This window comes from Hyperoodon ampullatus (genome assembly GCF_949752795.1).
Source record: "Hyperoodon ampullatus genome assembly, chromosome: 10".
Taxonomy (NCBI): Eukaryota; Metazoa; Chordata; class Mammalia; order Artiodactyla; family Ziphiidae; genus Hyperoodon; species Hyperoodon ampullatus.
In genome coordinates this window covers 102,563,609-102,590,843 of record NC_136923.1, presented here as the reverse complement: position 1 = coordinate 102,590,843, position 27,235 = coordinate 102,563,609, and the positions used below count along the sequence as shown (strand labels likewise).

Sequence of the window (27,235 nt, the reverse complement as noted above, 5' to 3'; positions counted from 1 at the left end):
GGCGCGGCCGGACCTCCGGAGGGCACTGGGGCGAGCCTGGCCCCGCCCATAGCCCCGCCCCCGCCTCCCTCGGCCCCGCCCCCACACCAGGCTCCTCCCCTTCCTGCCGGCTGGCTCCCTGCGGCCGCCCGCCGCGCCCGGAGCGCGGCCCACCCGCTCCCCTCGGCTGCCCCGCCCTCCGGCCGCCCCGCCCCCCCGCGCGGGCGGCCCGAAAACCCGGAGCGCGGGAGTGCGGCTCGGCCGGGCTGGGCGGCCGCACTGGGCATGCTCAGTAGCCGGGGCAGGTTTTTCGGTCGCAAGTAGGAAGCTTTTTGCACTACACCGGAGAGGGGGAGCCGCGGAGCCAGCGCGCTGCCGTGCACCGCCGCCGCGCCCGCTTCAGCCCGGCCCGGCCCCGCGGCGGCGCGATGAGCCCGAGCCCGAGCCGGCCCGCCGGGGAGTGAGCGCGGCGCGGAGGGCGCGTTGCGCAGCTGCTCCTGCGCACAACCCGGCCGGCGGCCCGCACCGGCAGGAGTGAGCGCCGGTCCGCGCCCGACCGGCGCCGGAGCCGAGCGGAGCAGGAAGCGCAGGCCACGCAGGGACCCAAGTGAAACAAAGTGTCGGCCGCCGGCTGCGCGGCGCCTCGCCGGCCCTGCCCCGCGCCCCCCGCTCCACCGCCCACCATGGCCTCCGAGGAGCTGTACGAGGTACCTCCCCTCCCCCCGGCCCGCCGCCCCGCCCGGCCCCCGCCCGACGGCCGGCCCGCCGCCCCCTCCCCCCCCGGCCGCAGTTTGCTGGACGGAAGCGCGTGCGCCCGGGCCCGGCGGTGGCGTCCGAGTTGCGGGGCCGGGGGTCCCGGCCGCGGGGCAGGAGCGCTGACGCGAGCGACTTGCTCGGACGGAGCCAAAGTGCCCGCGGCGAGGCGGTGGGTGCGGAGCCCGCGGCGCCGCCGGGCGGGGTCCGTGGGCGGCGCGGGGGCGCTTTCCTGGCCGTTCGGCGGAGCGCTCTGGGGAGGGTTTGCCTCCGGTTTTGGGGGGGCGAGAGGAGGGGTGCAACTGTCTGTCTCCCGACTCTGCTGCTGGCCTGAGCGATGCACAACATCGCACCGAGAAGGCTAAGCGTTGACCACATGCTTTAATTAGGTTAGCATTGTGGCCGGAGCCAGGAAATTTAAATTTAACGCTGATACACCGTCATTCATTTGCGCCGCAGCGGTGCGAGTGAGAAGGGGCACCCTCGGAACTCTGAGTTGTGGGCGATCGGTCCGCCAGCTTCGACTTCAAGTGGTGCGGTTATCAGTTTGGGTCTTGAGGCACATTTTGTGCGCCTCGATGGAACTTCTTGACGTGTTGCGAAGTCGACTTCCTGGGAGTACAGAAGCTTGGAAGGCTCTCTGTTCTTTTGGACAAATGGTCCTTCTGTTGCGTATACGTATTTGTAAATAGGTCTTCGTAAGAGACTAAAACTTCTGCATACTCTTGATTTACCTCTTGGATGCGTTTAGGGACCTGGGTGTTTAGGGACTTAAGGAAGCGTCTGTAAAGAGTAGAGCCCCTTGGCCCCTGTGAACCCTTAATAAGGACCAGGTGAGCCTTCTGCGGGGTCTTCTCTTGTGGGTATGTTATCGCCGTTGGCACAGAATGGAGCTCTGTTGCCAACAGTGATAGCCTTCTAGCAACTTTTTGTTGCTTTTTTATAAAGCAAGTTTTTGTTGCTTTAAAAGCAAGTGTTCGCCAAAGTTCTCAGGAGGAGGCCGCCTTCTGGAGAATCAGTGGTAAGGTTGTTGGCCTCCCCTTACATTGTACGTGGTCAGTGTACCTTAGCTGGCACTGAAAATGTTCCATTCTGTTCAACCATTTCACACATTAGCTGTGCCCTACTGTATTCAAGATACTATCTTGGGTCATTTGGGTACTAAAGGGAAGAAAAACCTCCCTGTTCTCAAGAAGCTTCTCTTCTAAGAAGGAAAGTGTTGTGTTTGGCAAAGGCCCAGAAGTAGAGGCTAAGGCACGCAGTTGGGAAAGTACATAGTGTGAGAGCATGAGGGATTTTGGTTTCTACATTAGATTATTTTTTGAGAGTTGAGGCTTGAGTATTCACTCGTCATTCATTTTTGTGATTATAAATACATAAGTCAGCTTGTTCCATTAGTGTGTGGGTGAGGGTAGCACCTTATACATAGGTTGTATCTCATGTGTAAAAAATTATTCTGAAAACAACACTTACCACCAGTGCATTATGAACTAAATTTAGTTCTTTCTTTGCTTACTGTATATCTTCAGGTTTTCCCTTCTCCCGGCAGCATCCATTTATAAGTCACATTTTGTACAAAGTTAGTGTTCATTCAATGTGTTATTGAATGCCTACCCTATGGAGGTTCCGTTGGGAGCTAGGGAGGGATGAGGGGCGGGAACGGTGCATGCCCTCAAAGAGCATCTGTTGGAAGAACTAAGTACATTGCAGAAAAATGACACACCTGCACAATTGAACTCTTGATTCTGAGTTTTAGTTTTGGGAAAAAGTTATTAGAGTTGAGGTGACAGTAAACAGTGTGGTCAGTATATTTCAAGGTGAATTTTCTCACTTCTCCTTTACTTGTAGGCAACACTGTGACTATATGAGAATTGAAAGTTGGTATTTGAGAGCTCTGCCTGGCGATTGAGAGCCTGGAGTCAGAAAACCTAGTTATTGAAATCCACCCCTGTCTCCTTGAGCAAATTAACGTTGAAAGTGTCCTCATCTGTAAAATTGGGATCAAAGCTTACCTCATAGAGCTGTGAAGTTTAAATGAAAAAAACATGTAAAGCATACCTGCGGTTCCCAGAGAGAACACTCAGAAAGTGGTGGTTATTATTGTGTTCTACCTGATCTAACATGCCTCCTGGAGGCCTGGTTTTGCTTCTAAAGGTAGAGAATTGTACTGTTGTAATCAAGGCAGTATTATTTGTGAGGCAGAAATGATAGTAGTTGTTAAGTAAGCACTGCGTCTGACTGGCAGCTTGTCTGGGGGCGGCGGGGTGGGTCAGGAGCACTAAGGTATGTTAGTAGCCAGGTCCTGGGGCATGAGTTGCCTGGTTTTGTCCAGTTATGCCTAAATCGAAGGAGAAGTTTCACGTTTGGCCTCCAACTCCACAATTCCAGAGGGATATACTGGCAGAGGAGGAAGTTCAAAGTCTTGGTTTTTGAAGTAACTTGGCATGGTAAGAGCACGGGTCTGCCTTAGCCCCGTGAACTTGGGCGAGTTAACCTGACTGTGAAGCCTTTGTTTTCTCACCTAAAAAGAAGTGAGATCTCCAACACTTAGCATGGTTCCTGGTATGTGGTGATAGGTCCTTAGTAAATGTTTAAGTGCTTATTGTAACTGTGCCTTGTGAATAAAAAAATAAGGGAACAGAGCCTAGAGAAGATGGGATGGAGCATCAGCCTCCCCAAATTGGAAGAACTACTACTGTTCGTTGAAGGACAGAATTGATTTACCCCCTGCATCTCCAGCAGCTGGGCTCAGGGAAGACAGGTTTTTTAAATTTACCCATGCTATGAACTTTCTAGTCTTCACGAAAAGACAAGCATCCTTTACATCAGGGGTCCACGAACTTTACGTAAAGGACCAGGTAGTTGTTAATACTTGAGACCTTGCAGGCCAGGCAGTCTGTTACCACTGCTGAGCTTTGCTTTTGTTGCCCAGAAGCAGCCATCGGCCATGCCCTAGAGGAGCGAGCGCCATGCTCCAGTAGAACTGTTTATGGGCGGTGAAATTCAAATTCCGTGTCACTTTTACATGTGATGAAATAGTCTTCCTCTTTAAAAAAAAAATCACTTAAAAATGTGAAAAACTGGGCTTCCCTGGTGGCGCAGTGGTTGAGAGTCCGCCTGCCGATGCAGGGGACACAGATTCGTGCCCCGGTCCGGGAAGATCCCACATGCCGCGGAGCGGCTGGGCCCGTGAGCCATGGCCGCTGAGCCTGCGCGTCCGGAGCCTGTGCTCCGCAGCGGGAGAGGCCACAACAGTGAGAGGCCCGCGTACTGCAAAAAAAATGTTTAAAAAAGTGAAAAACAGTCTTAGCCCATGGATTCTACAAAAACAGGCAGTAGTCTTGATTTGTCCTCCAGGACTTAGTTTGCTAGCCTCTGCTTTAGATGATCGACTGTTCTGGAGCTGAGTTTTCTACTGGGGTTGGGTGTATGGAGGGTGGGACGTGGCATAGTTAAAGGCCTTCTAGCTCCAATCCTAGCTCTAGACTTAGAGCCAGACGTTGTGGATTCCACTCTTCCCTTCTATGTTGGGAAGGGAAGAGCTGTATGTCTTAAGTAATTGTCTCTTCTGAACTCCCTCATCTGTAAAATGGGAATGATAATCACTGCTTCAAAGAATTGTGAAGCCTGAATGACATTAGCATGTGAAAGCAGTTTAGAGTTGATAAAACGCTATAGCCAGGTGTTAAGTGGTTACGTTTACCCTATGAAACATCTTTATTTTCCATTCTTAAAGGAAAAGAAAAAACCACACCGCGCCCAAACCCTGAAACCAAACCTTTTTTCCTTTGATTATATTGATTATATCACCAAAGGAGAGAAAAGATCAAAAGGATCTTAATTTATCTAGTGGCCAAATAACCACCAGAAGAGTGAGTTCATGTGCTTTGAGAAAGGAATCTAATACAATGAAAGCGGCGTTCTTGTTTAGCTTAATCATTCCTTTTTCTCATCAGGTGTGGGCTTTTTCCCCCCTGAGAACTACTGTAGTAGCTTAACTTAAAATTCAGGAAGATCCCAGTGATCTTGTCTTGGCCTTCTGAGAAAACATTTATCCAACACATGCATGTTTCAGGCAATCAAAAATGGAAGTAAGCTTTTAAGAATGAAATTATACCTGGCTTATAAAACGTGTCTTCAAGTTGACTGGTTTGGAAGGATAATCAGGATTTGGGGGAAAGTTAAGTCTTTCGGATCCTTCTCCTTACTTTGGGATGAGATTGCACCTCTCCCGCGCACCGCAGGAATTTTAGTTGTAAGTCAGATCCGCACGTGTGGTCCAGATGCCAGTCACAAACATGAGGAGACCCCGTGAGTGTTGGTCAAGACGGACCAGCGTCTGCCGTGTGTGGTTGGCTGGCTTTTGAGATTGAGATCCCCCAAAATAAGAAAGCAGAAAGCGTTATTTGACTGCTGGGATTGATTGTGTGGTAATAGAGTCACGTGTGTGTGTGTGTGTGTCGAACATTAACACACTCTCTTAAATGTGAATTGCGGAGAATACTCTTGCCTGAGCAGGAGTGTGGAGACATCACCTGTGCTTTTCCTTTGAGTTTGCTTCCAGGTCCTGTGTACTCGAATAAGTTTTTCTCTTCTTGCTGTGATACCTAAGAATCATTTAATCTTTTCCTCGTGCTCTGTAATGATTTTAACCATTGAACGTATTTTCATGGTGTACTGGAAATACTTCATTCAGTTCTGAGTATTTGAGCTGCACTTAGACCGGTCGAGTTTCTGTGAATAAGGAGTCATCATTTGTATATTGTGTGTATCTGTAGGCACATAGCATCATTGCGGGTTCTGTTAAGATAGAATACATGCAGATTCTGGGGCCCAGACCATGAGCTTGTAGTTTTCAGTGTTTGGATGGAGACAGGGATCTCCGCTTCAGAAAGCTTCTTTCTGGAATGTGGGTGGAGTTAGGAGCCTCTGGATTGCACTGGTCTGTTTGCGACAACACTGAGGGGTCGGGATGTGCCTTTGAAGAAGTCAGGCTCCAGGTGGACCAGACAAGTCCTTTGCGGGCCCGTTGACCGTTGCCGGTGTTTATCTGAGTCATTCCAGGAAGGGAGCATTAAAAACACTCGGTAGTTAGGTATAGGGCTGTTTCTGGAATGTCTGTTTGCTGTCTTCACCGTATGGCGTACTTGTCCACCAGATTGTAAGATTGGTGTGTACAGTTTTTAAAACTAGGACCTTTTTTCTGGTCATTAATTTCTACAGTTCACATTTTTCGATAGTTGCATAATTGTTGAATTATTCAATACATTTTAATGAAAGAGTGAATTAAATGAATGACTTACTTCCAGTTTCCCCTCCCCCAAACATGACGCCCAGCGCTTAGTCCCTCACCCACATGTGTGGTTTTAATGCGAGGATGGGGGAACTTCCAACTGTACTGTTTCCCACACCAACTTAATTCTCTCCAGCTTTTTAAGCTGGTCAAGGCCTGGGAGGCCCGTGTTCTCTAGGGAGTCTGGGAAAAGTCTTCTGCTTTGGTGTGAAAATTTGTTCAAGTATTAAGAGTGTTTTTTGGGGGAAGAGGATCAGCAGCTTTCCTCTGTTTCTCGGGGAATCTATGACCCCCAAAGTATTAAACTTGTTCTTGAGACCTTTGAGCCAAGACTTGGGTTTCACTACCCTTCATTGATGACTTTGACATTGTTTTTGCCAAACTCAGTTCTGCTTCAGCCAGAGCCTATGGTGAAACTGTGTTCAAACCTCGCTGATCGGGTTTGGAAGATGCATGCTAATTGTAGGCTTTAAGTGGCTCTTCTTGAAATTTTACATACATAAAGCCTAAAGTTAATATTTTAGCTCCACTTCTGACAGTGCAAGGACTTGAGATGCTTTAAATCTGATCCACCCCTGAATTTACATACTATTATTTTCCAGTGTTAATCATCATCCGTGCAAAAACCCTCGCAAAGTAGAGCATTATTGTTGCATACAGACAGTATTTCTTTAGCTTTGCCTATGTCTTTACCAGTTTCTTTGATCATCAGTCTTCTATCTCAGAACTTCCTTCTGGGATTCTTTTTTTTTTTTCCCCCTTAAGTATATCCTTTAGAGATTTCTTTAGGGAGGGGTTGTTGGTGGAAAAGTCTCTAGTTTTTTGATTACCTGGAAATGCCTTTCGTTTGCCCTCATTTTTGAAAAATAGACTTGATTCCAAATAAAACTAGTTACTTGGTTATTTTTGTTCAGCATTTTGAAGCTATCATTCCGTTGTCCTCTGGCTTCCCCGTTATTCTTGAGGAGGCTGTCAGTGTGGAGGTCTGTCTTCTGTCTCTGGTGGCTTTGGGATCCTCTCTTTGACTTTGGTGTCCTCTAGTCCTGTTACAGTGTATCTCTGTGTGACTTTCTTTTTATTAACAATCTTGGTATACGTTGTGCTTCTCTTGTGGATTTGTGCCTTGCCAGTTGTAAAAGATTGTTGGCCATCTTACCATCAGATCCCGCTGTGCTTGTAAACTCTCCCTCGGGAATTCCAAGGAGGCACTTGTTAGATCTCCTCATTCTTACCATCAGATCCCGCTGTGCTTCTAAACTCTCCCTCGGGAATTCCAAGGAGGCACTTGTTAGATCTCCTCATCCTCACCCTCTTGTTGCCATTTCCTTGTTTTTGTTTTGTTTGCATTCTGGGTATTTCCTTGGACCTCACTTCTGATTCACTAATGAGCTGTGTCTAATCCACTCTTCAGCTCATCCATTGAGTTTTTAATTTCAACACTTACATTTTTTTACTTCTAAATATTCTGGGTACCCCTGCCCCCAAGCTGTTAGTCTGTGGCTTGCTTTCTTCATCTTTGATGTTTGTCTGTTTTTATGATTGTCTCAGTCATTATGGTTGGATTGGAGGAGTTACTGGGGCATTTGGATATTTTCCTTGCTTCCTGCAAGCCCAATGAAGTGCTAAGAATTACATTTTATTGAAGATCTGTTATTTTGCAGTGACAGTGCCCTTTGGAACCTTGTTTGCTTTTTTTCCCAGAATCTGAAGAAACGTATTGAATTGGAATTTGTGGTATCTTGACTAGGGATCAAGGGCTTGAGCCGATGCTTGAGATTTACCTAAAGATACTGAGAATGCAAATAAAGTGTAAACTAGATTTCAAGGGAACTGTTTATGAAAATGGATATAATAGTTACAACAAATGCTTCTGAAGCAAAATGTTCAACATCTTCGTTCTGCCCGCCCTGATATATAGGCATATATACATATATATATATGTATATATATATATATATATTTTTTTTTTTTTTTTTTTTGCGGTACACGGGCCTCTCCCTGTTGTGGCCTCTCCCATTGCGGAGCACAGGCTCCAGACGCGCAGGCTCAGCGGCCACGGCTCACAGGCCCAGCCGCTCCGCGGCATGTGGGATCTTCCTGGACCGGGGCACGAGCCCATGTCCCCTGCATCGGCAGGCGGACTCTCAACCACTGGGCCACCAGGGAAGCCCTATAGGCATATCTTGTCTAACTTTCCTTTGCCTGAGGTTGGCCTGTTCAGTTGGTCTGGACCAGTGAAGCCATAGTTGTTGGCCTAACTTGGTCCACACCTACACACCCCATCCCTCCTCTGTACCTTTGTGTTGCCATTTTTTCAGTACATGGTGGTTTCCCCAGCTTGCCAGCCTCAGTGTCGGTCCTCATTCAGGACCTCATCAGAGTTCACTGTTAGCAGGAATCCTTCCCTTCAAACTCCATGTGACTAATTTCCCCTTTGTTTTGTATTACAATAATTTGTACTTGCTTATTTATTACTTTTTCTAGGTATTAAATAATATGACGTATATTTTCTCCTGGAAAGGTTGGCTGCCTATTGTTTGGTTGATTGTAGTGCCTTATCTGAGGACGGGAATGTGGTGAGCAGTCAATGATTGCTGACTTTTAGCTGAAATACAAATATTATAGTGACTGGAGTTGCATTATTTGAAATTATACCATATATGTGAGAGTTGTGCATTTAGGTATCTTGTTTGAAAAGCCATATGGTGTTTTGGAGGAAAGTTATTTCTAAACTTGACACAAATAATTTGGAGGAAAATTGTGTTCCTGAAAAGAGTATTTGAACTGTTGGCCGCAGCATTTTTTATGTTTACCCACTGGTGAAAAGTGGGGTGGGGGGATGTCTAACAATAGTGTTCTCCAGTTGGAAAAGTCAGCTCAGTATACTTAGGAAATGTCTTTACTCTTCGTCTCTCTCCATTTATAACAGTCTCTGCCATGTGACATCCTCAAGAGGTTGGTAGTTTCCAGTGTTTGTTGGATGAAGCCTCCCAGTGTTGGTTGCAGGTCGTGAATGTCTCTGGTTAAAATGTTAACATTTTTCATCAGTAGGTTACTGTTTAGGATTTCAGTGCATCCCAGAGTTGCAGGCAGAAGCATGTCTTATCTTAGCATGTAACTGATCTGGAAGCTTCAGCTGTTCAGAATATGTGAGAACCAAGACAGAAAAAGTCCTCTTGGCTGTAAAAAGTTGTCACACCCCATACGCACTGAACACTCTGGGTCTCTCTTGGAGACCGTTTGCCTATATTTTCGGCATGATGTGCTTCGAGTATGCGGCTTCCTTAGCTTGTTAGAAGCAGATGTCTGGTGAGGGAAAGGGAGCAGCCGCAGGGAGGTGAGCTGACATTAGTAAGTTTACTCGTGAGATGGCACCTCCAGGTCATGGATAATAGGGGCTCCTGAGTCCCCTCAAGCTTGTGAAGGCCATGTTTACAAAGTGGAAAACGGTATGTTGAGAAGAGCTATCAAAAATAATTTGTAAAAAGTTTTGGGATGTAAGTGGCAAAGCTCAGTTTAATTTTATGGTTTTCCAGAGTTTCCAGAGGAGAGAGAGCAAGTGTGCTCATAGGGGGATGGAGGGGGGAGTGGGGGGATCCTCCTGGTACCCTGAAACCTCTGGAGCTAACCGCGTCCTGCAGAGGATGATCTTTGGTTTGACACCAAGTGTTTTAAGAGTGACTACCAGCTAACACTTCTCCCTGAATCTTTGGGTCAGGTTGATGCTTCAGGAAGTTGGTGTCTTCGTACAATTCTTCATCCCCTGCTGGGTATGTCCCCGTCCCCCCGCCAGGTTAAGAGCAGGGACTTGCCCTGTCATCTTCCATGATGATGCTAAGGAAGGATTAGGTGATTTGCTGAAATGTAAATGAGAATATTTGAATTGTGTTATTGAGGAAAAATTTTAGAAAAACCTTGTTTCAGTCATTGTTTTTACCATTGAAGTTTAAAGAGATTTATTTTCTAGCTGAAGGCGTCTCATTGCTGGGAGTTGAAGAGAAGGCGCAGGAGCTGTTTCTATCTCAGGTCTGCCGCCTGCTTCTCTGCTCAGCAGAGCGATGATGCTGGTCCTTGGTCGGTCATGGGAGCACGTGGAGGGGCCTGTCTGCTTCACGCTCCTCCCAACCCACGGGCTGGGCCAGAGCCCCCTAGAAAACGTCCTGTCTTCTGGGCATCTCCATCCTTCATTCCTCTCTCCCTCCCGGATTTCCTGTCCCCACGTCCAGCTTGGTCCCTCCAACCTGATTTCCGTCCTCCACCAGGTGCCCTTTGAGCCGAGGCTTCTTCCTTCATCCCATTTGGTCTCTGGACCCGGCTTCTCTGCTGGCTTGTTGCTCTGCTCAAAGCTCTGGGAAGGAGCGTCCGGCTGCCCCGTTGGCCCACCTCGCCTTTCATCTGTACGCTTCAGAGGGTACGCCCCGGGCTGCCAGACACCTCTGACACCTGCGGTGGCGCTCAGCCGGCTCTCCAGCTCTCGGCCAGCGTAATGGGCCCCTGGCTTTGTCCTCTGACTTCCCTCCCTCGTGCAGGTGTGCTTTTGAACTCAGAGCACCAGGTACAGGGCTATTTTGTGATCATTTTTAAGGAAGGAGAGGCGTGTGTGTAGTGGTAGGGGTGCTACCTAGAACAGGACGTGTATCGCCTCTTCCAGAAAAAGTCTCCAGAATTATTTTACGCGCCACCATTCGACACGACTAGCTTCAGCTCATAAATGAGCTTTCTGAGAACATTTTGATTAAATTGACAGGCACAGATCGAAAGGTGTATTCCCAGGGGAAACAGTACCTCCTAAGTAGGACCAGGTTGGCTCCGATTACAAATGATGAGGCTGTGATGATTTTGTAGAAGGAGCGAAAGATGGTGGAAATGAGATCTTGTTACTGTGCGCACGCGTGTGTGGGTGTGCGCACGCGTGTGTAGGTGTTGCGTGCGCGTTCACCTTGGCGGGAGGTTCCACTGACCCAGGAACCGGGTCAAGATGAACAACAGAGAGACTGTGGTGGTGAGTGGGCAGCTTCACAGCAGTGCCCCCCAGCTTTGTCCAGAGGATGACCTGGGAGAGAAAAAGGCCGGAACCACCCGTGGCCGGGTGGGGTGCGGGAAGGGCTGGTCCCACATCCAAGTGTCGCGGGGCCCAACCCCACCTAAAGGAAAGCTAAGCCCTCGAGCCCTTTGCTTGGCTGATTTCTGCTGCAGTAGAGGGTCGTGTCTTGGAGTTTAGTTAACTTTTTAAGAAGCTTTCTCTAGAGTGGAGCTCCCCTCGGGGAAGCGTGCCCCCTGAGTGCTGGAGGAGGGACCCTGGAGAGAGTCAGGATGCTCGCGTGGCCCCGCAGGCAGCTGAGGGCTCTTGCTGCCCCCTGACTCGCATCTCATTCCCCAGCCTGGGGACTGGGGTGGGAACAAAACCGAGGTGGGAATTCCCATCCCTCCTGTGTTCGCGCCACCTTCCACCTCTCTGCAGTGTGACCATGTTTCTCTGGGATCCTGCCAGCCTACGGGGCACTGCTCCCACGCCCACCTGTGAGGACCAGTCTTGGGCAGGAGGGATCTGGCTGTGTCCTCCGCCCTCCTGGAGGAGCTGCCCCGTGCTGGGCACCATCGCCGGGCCACGTGAGGTCAGCTAGAACCCTGGGTGCTCTCTGAAGCCGCATGGAGGCCCAGCGGAAGTGAAGGCTGCCTTCCCTTTTGCTGCAGGAGTAGCGAGGCATCACCCCTTGTCCGAAGCTCCTTTGGTTTTCAGTTAGGCTTCTCGCCTTAGTAGCATCCCCGGTCGGGGAAGATGCCGGGGCCACGCCTCCCCACGGGCTTTCTTGCTGGCCCAGCTCTGTGACCTGGCCGGCCTCAGGCACCTCTGAATCCCCGGGGGCAGGAACTCCAGAGATTCAAACTAAAGCACCTGCTGCCTAAGGAGAAAGGGTCTTGAGAGCTGCGTGCAGGGGCTTGTGGGCCTCTGAGGAGACGTGTGTATCACAGGCTTCCCGGCCCCGAAGATGGTTGTGGGGTTAATGATCAAACAGTTTTGTTTGTTTTCTCTGTCTTGCATTTTCGTTCCTCTCTAGCTCTGGGTTGGGGAAGTGAGATGCTGTTGCTGTCTTTTCCACCTCGCACTTCTCTGCCACTCGTCTCATCCCACCCCCGCCGCCTGTTTGATGCCCTCTGTCACATGATATGGAATTGACCTGTTCTCAGAAGTCTCATGGAAATGCCAAGCGAACAATAGGATCCTTCTGTCTGTCCAGAGCACATCAACTTTCGATCCATAAACGAAGCTGCTCTTGTACTCGTCCTCCCTCCCCGTTCCCTGTGGCTCGTTTGTCTTTGGTGGAAAACGGGTTTCTCACCCCTGCTGAGCTTCATCATCAGTGTAGGACGGACACGTCATCCCGTCGGGTGTCGGCTTGTACATTATGTGTAAGACGTTAGTGATGATACAGAAGAGCAGCAAACATGTAGGAAGATGTACTCTCCCCCTGTTTTTGATTTATGTTAGTATATATGTTAGCCGGAGTTAGTAGGAGCGATTTAGTAAACGTTCTCAAGTGATTTATGAGTCTGTTAAACATGGCGTTACTGAGGCAAGTTTATGACCATACCTTTTAAACATGAAGATTGCTTAAACCTTAAAAAAACCTTTTTAAGTTTTGAGGAGCAATGAATAATGATGTGACAATAGTGGATTTGAGTATATGTAGGTGACCTTTCACGTGCTTTATAAAGGGTTCTCAGAGTCCAGGAGGCATCACCCCGGTGGGTTAGGGTTAAAGCTAAGGTGTTCAAGATGCTCTTCTGTAAGACACACACTAACACCTTAACCAGAGTAAAAGAAAAAGCAACCCCCTGATTGTTCTTGCTAGAGTTATAAGGGTTTCTTAAACTCTTTGTAGTGTAAGTTAACAGATGATGGTAGTTCAGTCACAAAAGCAAGCAGGATCCTCATCTGCCTTTTCTTCCATGGTCTCCATCCTTGGGATCACTAAGCAGACATAGAGAAGATGTGACTAAAACAATGACATTTACTCATGTAGCTTGTGGGAGCTCACAGTAATTACCTGTAATTTTGAGGTAGCCTGTAGGTTTCCTGTGCACAGCAGCCTAGAAATCTTTTGTATGAACCTAAAAATGAGTGACTAATTATAGGGTAGAAAATGAATCAGCTTCGTATGAGATCAAGCAAATTTGCAAGGAGCCATGAACTTAATGCGTCAACACAGATAACAATTTTTGACTGTCACCAAAGACTTTAGGTTAAACAGGTGGCTATAATGAAGCACAAAACATTGATGAAAAGAGAAGAAAGATCAGAGATTCCATTTGTCAAAATTTTGTCCAAGAGAGATTTTGAAAGTTTCTACAAAGATGATGAATATAAATGATGATTTGACATTTACTATGATTTTTTTTTCTTTAAGAAATAGAACAGGGCTTCCCTGGTGGCGCAGTGGTTGAGAGTCCGCCTGCCGATGCAGGGGACACGAGTTCGTGCCCTGGTCCGGGAAGATCCCACATGCCACGGAGCGGCTGGGCCCGTGAGCCATGGCCGCTGAGCCTGCGCGTCCGGAGCCTGTGCTCCGCAACGGGAGAGGCCACAACAGTGAGAGGCCCACGTACCGCAAAAAAAAAAAAAAAAAAAAAAAAAAAAAAAAAAAAAAAAAAAAAAAAAAAAAAAAAAAAGAAATAGAACAAACTAAAACACGTTTGGGGGCTTCCCTGGTGGCACAGTGGTTAAGCATCCACCTGCCAGTGCAGGGGACATGGGTTCGAGCCCTGGTCCTGGAAGATCCCACATGCCGTGGAGCAACTAAGCCCGTGCACCACAACTACTGAGCCTGCGCTCTAGAGCCCGTGAGCCACAACTACTGAGTCCGTGTGCCACAACTACTGAAGCCCGCACGCCTAGAGCCCGTGTTCCGCAACAAGAGAAGCCACTGCAATGAGAAGCCCGCACACCGCAATGAAGAGTAGCCCCACGCTCGCCACAACTAGAGAAAGCCCACGCGCAGCAATGAAAACCCAACGCAGCCAAAAATAAATAAATAAACAAAACCCAAAAATAAAACAAAAAAACGTGTTTGGAGAATATATTAAAGGGAAAGACGTGTCCAGTACAAACATTAAAAGTCTGAGGTGCAGTAGCCAGCGTTACCATCCCAAAGAACCAAGGAAGCGCCAGTGTCAAAGAAACCAGCCTGTTGTTTTGTCACCAGTAGCATCGTTCATCATATAACCGATTTCTCAGGGCCGGGTAGATTTAGCAAGTAGAAAGTAGGAAGTTTGAGAATCAGTGAGATGCAGCGGGAGCAACCCCGAGGCCTGTTGATGGGCTCTTTATCAGGACACTTCATTTTGTTTGTGGGAAACCATATTTGATGTACACCATATCATCAGCTTAACTCACTAGACCATATGGTTTTGAATTACCCTGGTTCATTACCAAATTCATTTTTGTGAACTTTTAGCACCATGGGGGATATTCAAAAGACTGTGCGTGCAATCCTAAAAGAGGAGAAAGTTCTGAGAATGTTTTGTGTTTTCAGCAGCCTCTTTGAAGTAAAGAGTTTAGCCTTTTAAGGTCACTACTTGAACCAGCTGACATCCACTTGGCAGGCAGGTGCTTTGAATTTCATGGTCTCATCACCTTACTCGTGGTTTGTATGTAAAGGCCCTATATGCATGTTTATTGAGGAAAGAAGATGGAAGTCAAAAAAGAAAAAAAAAGGTCAAAAGAGAAAAAGAAGCCACCCACTGCTCTAGCACCCAGATTAACTACCACAAGCCAAGGCCCATCATTCGGGACAGCTTTGTGCATAGATACAGGTAGAAGAGTGGATTATACAGGTCACAGTTATGTCATAAAAATAGAATTATATCCATGCTGTTTAACAGAAGACACATAGAAGTTAACACTGAAGGAATTGTGGAGTGTTCTATAAAAACCTTTTATTTATTGGTCCATTTTTCTTCTGCTTTTTTCTTGATTTGTTGGAGTTCTTTGTAATTGATGCTCATCTTTTTTATTCATCTTGCAAATGTTTTCTCATCTGTGTTGTGTCCTCACTCTTCATTAAAGATTTTAAAATCTGTAACACAATTATATATTTCACCCACCAAATTAATGAAAATTTACCTTTTAATGCAGTCTTATTTTCCTCATTTTGTTTCTCGTTTAGGAAGTCCTTCCTACACCAAGATCATTATCTTCTATCTTTTCATCCAAAAGTTTTGCTTCTAACGGTAGCAAAAGCCTGCCGTTTGTTTTTCTGGTATGAAGTTGGGATCTGATTTGTTTTTTAACTGGATAATCTGCTGTCACCACTTATTGAACTAGTCGCTCTCTCCCCTTCCCGTTTGCCCCTCTGCCACATGTGAAGTTTTCATAGAAGTTAACACTGAAGGAATTGTGGAGTGTTCTATAAAAACCTTTTATTTATTGGTCCATTTTTCTTCTGCTTTTTTCTTGATTTGTTGGAGTTCTTTGTAATTGATGCTCATCTTTTTTATTCATCTTGCAAATGTTTTCTCATCTGTGTTGTGTCCTCACTCTTCATTAAAGATTTTAAAATCTGTAACACAATTATATATTTCACCCACCAAATTAATGAAAATTTACCTTTTAATGCAGTCTTATTTTCCTCATTTTGTTTCTCGTTTAGGAAGTCCTTCCTACACCAAGATCATTATCTTCTATCTTTTCATCCAAAAGTTTTGCTTCTAACGGTAGCAAAAGCCTGCCGTTTGTTTTTCTGGTATGAAGTTGGGATCTGATTTGTTTTTTAACTGGATAATCTGCTGTCACCACTTATTGAACTAGTCGCTCTCTCCCCTTCCCGTTTGCCCCTCTGCCACATGTGAAGTTTTCATTTACGTGTGTGGGTCAGTTTCTTCTGCTCACCTGGTGTTTGTCTTTTCTTGGTCACACAGGACACTGTTGCCATCAGTATGGCTTTTTAATAATTGCCCTGCCAGGTATCTCGATCTTGTTCTCTTTTTCTGAAAGATGGCTCAGCTGTTCTTGGTGGTGCGTTCTTCCGCTTCCACGTTGGGCTTGGGTTGATGCTGTGTTGCATTCATGGGTTAGTCTGGGGCACAGGAGATGCAGCAGTGGAGCTGACCGATGAAAGTCCTGCCCAAGGAGCTTAGATTCTAGCGGTGGCAGCAGGCTCAGTGGGATACAGCTAGTGGCTTGGGGTGTGGGTTAGTTTTATGTAAATTGTCAGAGAAAGCCTCATTGATAAGGTGACATCTGGGACTCGAAAGCAAAGGAATGCCCCCAGAGGTTGGCGTGTTCTTAGCGAGTTTGGGCAGCAGCAAGGAGGCTGGTGCCTCTGGAAACAGAGAGGGATGGTACCTGAGGTCAGGGCGGTAGTGGGACCTAGGCAGGCCCTTTGTAGATGTGCTGAATACTCCGAGTTTTATTTTTACTGAGGTGGAAAGCCATCGGAGGAGTGACATAATCAATTTAAAATTTTTAAAGGGTTGTGCTGGATGCTACATGGAGAACAAACCGTGGCAGGCCTAGGAAGGAAGCTGGGAGATTGGTCAGGAGGCTGGCAGGATAACTCGGGCAGAAGATGTTGGTGTTTGAAACCCGGGTGGCGGGGTGATGGAGTCGTGAGGAGTGACTGCACTTGGGGTCTGTTTTGAAGGTGGGGCTGGGCAGGATTTACGCGTGGGTTGGATATTGGATGTGACGGAAGGAGAAGAATGGAATCGGCCGATTGTTCAGACAGGTGCGACCGCTTAGGGCTCGGCTTGGGTTTTTATCGCGGGGGAGGGCTGGGGGGGTGGATAAGTAGGAGTTGGGCTTTAGACGCGTTAAGTTCGAGATGCCTTTTGGACATCAGGTGGCGGTGTGGGCAGGCAGGGTCTACAAGTTTAGAGTTTAGGGCATATACTCCGGCGGGAGATGTCTGTATGTGCTTGGTTTTTAAAGCCGGGGAAGGATGGAGTCATCCAAGGACTAAGTGTAGGTAGAGAAGAGATGTGAAGGTTCGATCGTGGGGACGTTCTCATATAGAACTTGAGACGAGATGAAGATGCAGTAAAAGAAGAGGCGTGGCCAGGAAAATAGGAGCAAGGGACAGTGGTGCGCTGGAAGCAGGAGACGAACATTTCAAGGAGGAAGTGACTCACTGTGTTCTGTGCTGTCGTGGGGACCTAGAATTGACCACTAGGTATGGCAGCAGCTGTTTGGGGGCGTCCAGGGGCTCCACCGGGCGTGGGCTCGTGACAGCATGGGAAAAGAGGAATTGGAGGTGATGACTGTAGGCAGTTCTCAGGACCGGTTTTTAGAAAAGGGAACCAGGAGGGCGAGGTAGCCTCCAGAGTTTGTTTGCTTTAAGACAGGGGAAATTATAGTATGTTGTGTGATGCTGCGAGAAAGCTAATAGGAAGGGGAAATTAATGAATCAGGAGAGAGAGGGAGGGAGGGCAGGAGCTCAATGGGATCCTCTCCCCCTCTCCCCACCGTTTGGTTCTTCGGTATGTTTTGCTACTCACTTTTTTAAAGTGTTTCACGGTCTTTCTTAGATTTATTCCTAGAAACTATAGTTTCTTGTTCCTCTTGTTAGAGAGAGCTCTTTAAAGTTATATTTTCTAACTAGTTAATACTTGTGCACAGGAAGGCTTTTATGCTTCACGTTTGTATCTAGCAACCTTGTCAAACTATCTAGGTTGAAAATTCATAGACTCTTTTGGGTTTATATGTAGATAACTATATCTTGTGCAAATAAGGGAGATTATATTTTTCTTCCTCTTCAAATTCGTACCTGTTACTTTATCACTTTGGCTGGGACCATTTGGTATGATGTTGAATATCAGTTACTAACAACAAGGATTTTTGTAAGAATTTTATTTTATTAATTTTTGGCTGCGTCAGGTCTTCATTGCTGTGCGCGGGCTTTCTCTAGTTGTGGCGAGCGGGGCTTCTCTTCGTTGCGGTGCACGGGCTTCTCATTGCGGTGGCTTCTCTTGTTGTGGAGCATGGACTCTAGGCGTGCGGGCTTCAGTAGTTGTGGCACACGGGGTCAGTAGTTGTGGCACACGGGGTCAGTAGTTGTGGCTCGCGGGCTCTAGAGTGCAGGCTCACTAGTTGTGGCGCACGGGCTTAGCTGCTCCGCGTCATGTGGGATCTTCCCAGACCAGGGCTCGAACCCATGTCTCCTGCATTGGCAGGCGGGTTCTTAACCACTGCACCACCAGGGAAGCCCCCAAGCATTCTTATTTTATTTTTAATTCTGAAAGTTCTATAAAATTTTATTATTAAGTAAAAGCTGTAGATAGTTGCTAAGGTACTTCTGTTTAAAAAGTTTTTATTTTTGGCTGTGCCACGCCTTAGTTGCGGCATGCAGGATCTAGTTCCCTGACCAGGGATTGAACCTGGGCCCCTGCATTGGGAGCGCAGAGTCTTACCCGCTGGACCACCAGGGAAGTCCTGCTAAGATACTGTTTTAAAGTTAAAATTCTGTTATTTCTGGTTAAAGTTCTCTTATTTCTAGCATGTGAGGAGTTCTTAATCCTGAATGGTTAACGAATTGTATGGGATGTGCTTTCTGCATTCATTAGAGATTGTCATTTTACCCCCCTTTTAATATTTTAATGTGTAGTATATTAATATATCATCTGATGTTAAGCCATCCTTGCATTTCTGGGATAAGCCCTACTTAGTCACAGCGTGTTATTACGTACATTGTTAAATTCTTTTCATAATCAGGCTTACAATAGTCACTTGAAAAGGTAACCAACTTAATATTTTTTCCTATTATGGAACAGTTGCAGAATCCCTGGATTTTCTGTGTTTTGATTTTCTGTTTCTGAAGGTTTTGTTTCACCTGCCTATAAAATCTTCTGGACTTCTGTTTCCTTTTAAGATAGGAGAGGAGCTCTTTGATTATTCATTAGAGAATTACCTTGTGTTTCTTTATCGATGTTTTCTATTTCTTAAGTCAATTATGGCCTAAAGTTTCTTATATTAGAGTATTTTAGGATATTTAAAAACCTGTACTGGATCTATGATTATATACCTTTAACATGCCTTTTGGTTTTTTGTGCCTTTTTCCTTACAGATATTTTATCTCATTTGATTCTTTGTAAGAATCAGTTTTTAATTTTACTGACTCTTTATATCTTTGCTTTCTACTTTATTTCTTGCTCTTTATTTCCTTCTGCCCTCTTGACGTTATCTGGTTCTTTTCCTAGCTTACTGAGTTGAATAGCTCATCTTGTTCTTTAATGAAGGCTGTAAAATTACCTTGTAAGTACAGCGTTAGCCACATCGTATACGTTTGCTTTATTTTTTAAATCTTCAGTATCTTTAGATTTTTCTTTGTTTATTAAAATAAATTCACTTATTTTTTTGTTTAGGATATTTATTCATATGTTTTAAAATCCAAAAAGTATTTAAGAAATTTACAGCCACAAGGATTTTGTCTTTTTGTTTTTGAGTAGTTTAACGTACTTAAATTTAAATATTTTTAAGATGAAAATCTTTTTCTTTACTATGTATCTTCTAATTGAGTTACACCATGGCCAGAGAATGGTCTTTATGAAACCTTAATTCTGGAGGTTTCCTCTTGTGATCTTGTAAAAGGGTTTATTTTGGGATTTAGAGTTCATCTTTGTTGTTTATCCTTTTATTTATTTTTCAATTGTCTGTTGGTCTGAGAGATTTTTCTGTATGGATTGGGTATTTATTCTTTTGCTGGTTGGATGATATAGGTTCTTTGTCTGAGCTCGGGGTTGCCATTAATTTCTTTAGATTCTTCTTAACTATTAATCTGAATGATCAAATCATTCAGTGATTTCTTCTGAAATGTGACAGGGACGTATGTGTTGTTTACCTTTTGAGTATATCTACTCCCTGTGTCTTATGCTTATTGAGAATATTTCTATTCTTTTTAATGTACCAGAAATGGGATATGTATTTAATAGTTAGTTAAGTTTTATATGTCTTCCTTGAGGACATAACAAGGACATAGCTCACTATTAATTCTTCACTGAAATCTCCAACCTCACCTCCACTAGGTCAAGATTATTTTCTAGTATTTGTTTTATCTTTCAGAAATAAACCAACAGTTTTTTTTTAAATCACAGGTTATTTAAATTTTCTAACTTTACATTTCACTTATCCCTTTCATTCTATGTGGGCTGACTTTTGCTCCTGAATTGCACCTTACTTTCTTTGCTTTTCTATTTTCTTTTTTGAGATATAATTTAGATACCATAGAATTCCTTTTTTTTTTTTTTTTTTTTGTGGTACGCGGGCTTCTTAGTGTTGTGGCCTCTCCCATTGTGGAGCACAGGCTCCGGACGCGCAGGCTCCGCGGCCATGGCTCACGGGCCCAGCCGCTCCGTGGCATGTGGGATCTTCCTGGACTGGGGCACGAACCCATGTCCCCTGCATCGGCAGGCGGACTCTCAACCACTGTGCCACCAGGGAAGCCCTAGAATTCCTCTGTTTATTTTTATTTTTTATTTTTTATTTTTTAATTTTTTTTGCGGTGCGCGGGCCTCTCACTGTTGTGGCCTCTCCCGTTGCGGAGCACAGGCTCCGGATGTGCAGGCTCAGCGTCCGTGGCTCAGCTGCTCCGCGGCATGTGGGATCCTCCCGGACCGGGGCACGAACCCGTGTCGCCTGCATCGGCAGGCAGACTCTCAACCACTGCGCCACCAGGGAAGCCCTAGAATTCCTCTTTTTAAAGGATACAGTTCCGTGGTTTTTAGTATGTTTACAAAATTGTACTTTTACTGTTACCTAATTTCAGAACATTTCTGCACCTCAGAAAGAAACTCCTTACCCATTGACTGTCAGTCGCCACCCCTGTAACCCTGCACCCCTGGCAAGCACTAAATCTACTTTCTCTATGAATCTGTCTATACTGCACATTTCATATAAATGGAATTATACAATATGTGGTCTTTGTGTCTGACTTCTTTTCTAATATGCTAATAATTTAGCATAATGTTTTCATGGATCATCCATGTTGTAGTGTGTCAGTGCATTATTTCTTTTTGTGGCTGAATAATATTCCATTTTGTGACTAGACCACATTTTGACTATTCACTGATTGATGGATATTTGAGTTGTTTCTATCTTGGTGTGTGTTATGAGTAATCCTGCAATGAACATTTATATAGAAGTGTTTATGTGCGCATATACTTTCAATTCTCTTGAGTATATATTTAGGAGTAGATTTTATTACAACTTTAAATGATTATTTTAGTAAGGATTTGAGATAGTAAATTCTTGATATTTATATGTCTAAAGGTAATCTTACTATTATATTGTCACTGTTAATGGCTTTTTAGCTGGGTGTAAATTTTATTGGTTGACAATTAAGATTTATTAGCTTTGCAGCTGATGAAAAAAATCTGCCCCTCTTTATAAGTCATCTGAGTTTCTGGTAGTTTAAGATTTCTTACCCTTGACAGTTCTGCAGTTTTACTACAGTGGGTCTAAGTGTGGATATGATATACTTTTTTTTTTTTCCTCTCTCTTTTTTTTTCTCTTTCTTTTTTTTTTTTTGCTGTACGCGGGCCTCTCACTGCTGTGGCCTCTCCCGCTGTGGAGCCCAGGCTCCGGACGCGCAGGCTCAGCGGCCATGGCTCACGGGCCCAGCCGCTCCGTGGCATGCGGGATCCTCTTGGACCAGGGCACGAACCCGCATCCCCTGCATCGGCAGGCGGACTCTCAACCACTGCGCCACCAGGGGAGCCCATGATATACTTTTGATCTGAGGATGTTTGGTCCTTTTAATCTATGTTAATACCTTGAGGAATTGTTGTCTCTGTGTTCATAAGGTAAATGGGTCTATAATTTTCTCTCCTGTTTCCTGTCAAGAGTTATGCTGTTCTCATAAAAGGAGTTAGGAAGCATTCCCTTCTCTTACTTTTTGAAATTGGTTTTGATTCCTTCATGAATGTTTACTAGAATTTATCAGTGAAGCCATCTGGTACTGAAATTTTCTTCTGTTGAGTTAGGTTATGAATTCACTACTTTAATGGATATGAAGTTATTCAGAATTGGTATTTCTTCTTGAGTTTTGGTGTTGTGTCTTTAAAGGAATTTACTTTAAAGTGTTGGATTCATTGGCAGATAATTGTTTCTCTATTATTCATCTCATTTTGGTTTAATTTGCTTTTATTTTTAGCTTTATAAGGCGGAAGTTTAGGTCATTGGTTTAAGAGTTTTCTTGCTTTCTAATAAGAACATTTAATGCTACAAATTTCCTTCAAGCCCTTCTTTAGTATGTTCTGCAAAATTTGATATGCTTTCATTTTAATCTAGTTCAAAATATTTTCTAATTTCCCTTGTGATTTCTTTGACCCATGGGTTGTTTAGAATTAGGTTGTTTAATTTTCAGACATTTTAGGTTTCACTAGATGTTTTAATTTTGATCTTTAAATTCCATTGTAGTCAAAACATTTTCTGTAGATTTATTTTTTTTGTAATCTATTTAGACTTGTTTTGTGGCACAGTATTTGATCCATCTTGGTGAATGTTCTCTGTGCACTTAAAAAGGTTATATAATTCTTCAGTTATCAGTGGAATGTTTCGTAAATATCAGCTAAATTAGGGTTAATGCTGTTATTTGGGTCTCCTATATTTGTACTATTTTTTAAAATCTGGTTTTACCGATTATTGAGGGGTATGTTAGGATCTCTGACTATGAAAATGCATTTGTCTCTCTTCTGTTTTTGTTTCACACATTTTGATGCTGTTATTACATGTGTGTGTATTTATTATATTGGTATAAGTATACCAATATAGTGTTCTGTTGATCTTTTAAAATCATTGTGAAATGTCCCTTTTTGTCTGTAATAATACTTTTTGAAGTCTATTTTGTTTTATATTAATATATCCATTCCAGCCTTGGTATGTATTTATTCAGCCTTTTAGTTTGTTTCTGTTTTTATAAAGTGCTGCTTTTGAAACTAGAATGCAGTTGGTTCTTGCTTAAAAAAAAAAATTACCAATCTTGCCTTTTGATTAGAACGTTTAGTCCATTTACAGTTAAAGTAATTATTGGTATGGTTGTACTTTAGTTCTACCATTTTGCACTTTTTTAGGAAGAGATTTTTGTTTGTCTTTATTCTTCCTTTTTTTCGTTTTCATGTTAGTCGAAGTTTAAAATTCTCACTTTAATTTTGCTGTTGGTTTTCTAGCTATATTTCTTTGCTTTTTGGGGGGCGGGGGAGGGCAGTTGCTCTCTAGGGATTACAAGATGCATTTTAGCTTTATTCCAATCTACTTAGCATTGGTATTGAATCACCTCAGGTAAAACCCAGAATTTCTTCAATAGTATATTTCAGTTTCCCGCCTCTTGCCTTTAGTAGTATTGTCATACGTATTTCATCTAAATAGTTTGTTCTGTAGTATATTTTCATTTCTCTCTCTTATCTTCAGTATTACATTGGTTACATTGATATACCTTGTAAACTCATCAGTAGTGTTGTAATTTTTGCTTTAAGCTGTCATCTTTTATAATGGCTAAGAAATTATATATTACATATATAGTCATCCCTTAGTATCCACATGGGATTGGTTGCAGGACCCCCTGTGGATACCAAAATCTGCACATGCTCAAGTTTCTCATATAAAATGGTGTAGTACTTGCATATAACTTGTGCACATCCTCTTTAAATCATCTCTTAGATGACATATCTAATACAGTGCAAATGTTATGTAAATGGTGGCCAGTGTGTGGCAAATTCAAGTTTTGCCTTTTGGAACTTTCTGGAAATTTTTTTCCCTGAATATTTTCAATCCACTATTGGTTGAATCCATGAATGTGGAACCCGTGAATACAGAGGACCTACTGTACCCACATGATGACTGTTTCTGGCTTTATTTCTTCCTTTAAACTTAAGTTGCTATGTAGTGTGATTTCCATTCAGACTCAAGAACTCTCTTTAGCATTTTCTGTAGTCAGATCCACTGGTGATAAATGGTTTTCCATTTGAAAATGTCCTCATTTCACCCTCAATTTTAAAGAATAGTTTTGCTGGATACTAGAATTGTTGGTTGACAGGGTTTTTGTTTTGTTTTGTTTTCCTTCTTCAGCAATTTGAATATTTGGTCCCAGTGTCTTCAGACTTCCATAGTTTCTTAACGAGAAGTCAGTTTATGTTCTTATCATTATTGTTTTTGTTTTCCTGTGTATAATACATCATTTTTCTTTGGCTGATTTCAAGATTTTATCTTTGGCTTTTAGCAGTATGACTAAGATGTGTCTTAGTCGTTTTATTTGTTTTTATTCTGCTTAAGGTATGTTGAGCATTGGGGGATTTTTTCAGATGTTGTGTCTTCAGAAAATTTTTTCCTTCCTCTTCTGGGATTCCAGTTAGTGTGCTGCTTCCTGTTGTCACATCTTTGAAAATTCTATTCATCTTTCGACCATCTCTTTTTCTTTCTTTTTTTCAGATTCTTCTATATTCAAGTTCATTACAGCTGTTAGAAGAAAGCATCAATTTGTTGTTTAGCTAATCTACTGAGTTCATTTTACTGATTGTTCATTTGTTTCTCTGTTGACATTGCTGTATTTGTTTACTCACTGGTACCATATTTTCTTTCAATCCTTTGAGCATATTTTCCAAATTCGTGGAACTGTTTGTTGGCTGCTTTGAAGTCTCTTAAATCCAACATCCGGGCTCATCTGGAGTCAGCTTCTGTTGACTGGCTTCTTACTTGCATATGGGTCAGACTTTACTGTGGTTTTGCTTGTCTAGTTGAAAACTGGACATGTTGTAATGACCCTGGACTCTTGTGTTCTTCTGAGGATTATTGGGGTTTTATTGTAGCAGACAGTTAAATGCTTAGAGTCAAACTATAAATTTCATTTTTGCTGTGATAGGTGTCTGCTTATATATATCTGCTCTGTTCTTCTGTCTTTCCACGGATGTTTCTTTACTCTGGCGCCCTGTGCCTGTAAGATTTGGAAGTTGGCCAGGCGTCTCAGTAGAAATGGACTTTCTCTCTCCCTGTTCTTGTCTTTTTTGAGGATTTCTCTGGGTTCTAGCTGATCTGCCAGCTTTGGGCTTTGTACTCTGACGTTTAGAGCCTTCTGCATCCCTGGCTGAGCACAGCTGGGAAAGGGCATCACATTCATAGATTTGGCTCCATGTTCCTCTTTCAAAAGATTTCTCACTGACTGCTTTTTCCCCAGGCCGCTGGTGGTTTCCTTGGAGCATATGTGGTTCAGCTGTCAGCCAGGGGTGTCAGCATTTTATGCCTGAATTTGAGTGTCGCTTCTTCTACAGTTCTGGTGCTGTCTGAAAACTCTAAATTTCTAGTTGCTTCCCCAACTCTGAACTCTGATACCCGGCACCTTTAGCTGGTAAGGCTCTGGTTTTTCCAGCCACCAGTTTTGCAGCCATAGCTTTGGGGGTTGAGCAGCGCCCTCAAGCCAGGAAGCAGTTCTTACACCTTAGGGTTGTAGTTTTTGAGATTTAACCCTTTCCCTGGCTTTTATAAGTGCTGTGTTTAGGTAGTTTTTTTTTTTCAATTCATTTTTCATAGATGTTATCTGTGTGTGTTCTCGTGACCCCTTCAGTCTTCCTGCCATTACAGAGAATTGACTCTTGGTTTGTTTTGAAGTATTAGGGAACAGCTTATCTGTTTCAAGAGCATGTCTTCCTGTGTGCTTTCATTGCTCGTAGGATCATCGTATTCATCATTTTTTTTTTTTTTTGCTTGCAATATGTTTGTATGAGATTCAACCACCATCCTTTTTCTGTTGTTCATTTTTATTTGAAATTAGTCTCTGTTCATTAGGAAGGGGGACGGGTCAGGAGAGGTTTTCTCAAGGCACAGCTCCAGAGCTCCCTCTTCTGTCGTATTTGATACATGGCCTTGTCTTTCGTGGCTCTGTCCTGCCATCCTTACCCTTCAGCTTTCACCTGGCTGAAAGCTCCTCTGTCCATTGCCCCCTGTCCATTGCCCCGGCTGTCCTCTCCTGCTCAATTTTTAGTCTATTTCCAGCATCTTTCATTAGTGGAAGGGAGCTTTGCCTGGTTGGTCTCAAGAACTCTTTTTTTTTTCCTAGGGCTTCAAATTCTTGGCTTTTTATTTATTTATCTATTTATTTTTGCTGTGTTGGGTCTTCGTTTCTGTGCGAGGGCTTTCTCTAGTTGTGGCAAGCGGGGGCCACTCTTCATCGCGGTGCGCGGGCCTCTCACTATCGCGGCCTCTCTTGTTGCGGAGCACAGGCTCCAGACGCGCAGGCTCAGTAGTTGTGGCTCACGGGCCCAGTTGCGCCGCGGCCTGTGGGATCTTCCCAGACCAGGGCTCGAACCCGTGTCCCCTGCATTAGCAGGCAGATTCTCGACCACTGCGCCACCAGGGAAGCCCGGTCCCAAGAACTCTTAAGGCCTAGACAGCTCCAGACCCCTGAGACCCGACTCTGGACTCCGTGCTCACTTGTGGATCGAGTGTGCAGGGGTTCCTGCTGCTTCTGGCTGCTGCTCTCGTGGGCCTGCTCTGTTCTCTAGTGGGACCTGCCAATGGTGTTGGCGTTCTCCTGCTTCTATTCGTCACATGCCCTGTGGCTTCCCTCCTGCACGGATCCTGGTACATCTGAGTCTTGTGGCTTTTGGTGATTTTTCCTGTGGTTTGGGGTTCCTTGGCTCTTACTGAAGATTCTGATATTTTTAGGGCACTGGGGAAGTTGACAGCCTCCTGCTGTCCCTGTGCTCCCTTAGTTCCTCCGGTCTTGAGAGAAGGCAGGGCCTTTATTCTGCTTCTAAGGCTGGAATGTGGGTGAGGATTCTCTCCCATTCTCTCACCAGCTCCCGCCTACAACCAAGGTCGGGTTTCCTTACCCTGCTCCCTGGTCACTCCTCTGCTTGAGAGTGAAGCCTGGCATCTCGTCTGTACGTGTGGGTCTCTGTCCTCACGTCCCACCTCACGGGCTTTGTCTCCTGACCTTGAGATCACCAGGCATCAGTAGGGTGCCTGGCTTCAGATTTTGCTTATCTTGCTTCATTGTTGGAGTTTCATCTTTATATTCTTAAAGATTTTCCTACTTGCCCGCTCGTGAGTGATGCATTTTAAAAAGTATTTTTAAAATATCTAAACTCAGCTTTGTGTTTCTATGTTTATTGTACTAGAAGGACTTGTTAGGGTATTTTGTCCACCATACTGGTGAAAATGAAAATTTCATTTCTTTTTCTTGAAACTTGTCTCTTTTTCCATGACTTGTCTTTCTTGTTGCTTAG

General features: G+C 44.5%; 1 protein-coding gene across 1 annotated transcript in view; it reads left to right on the top strand.

Moving 5' to 3' along the window:
• Positions 1–344: 344 nt before the first annotated feature.
• CDYL (chromodomain Y like) overlaps positions 345–27,235 on the top strand; it is a 135,661-nt gene continuing 108,770 nt past the window's right edge. The window contains exon 1 of the mRNA XM_079712851.1: positions 345–686. Coding sequence (XP_079568977.1) covers positions 663–686 — 24 coding nt within the window. The 5' untranslated portion in view covers positions 345–662. The remainder of the gene's footprint in view (positions 687–27,235) is intronic.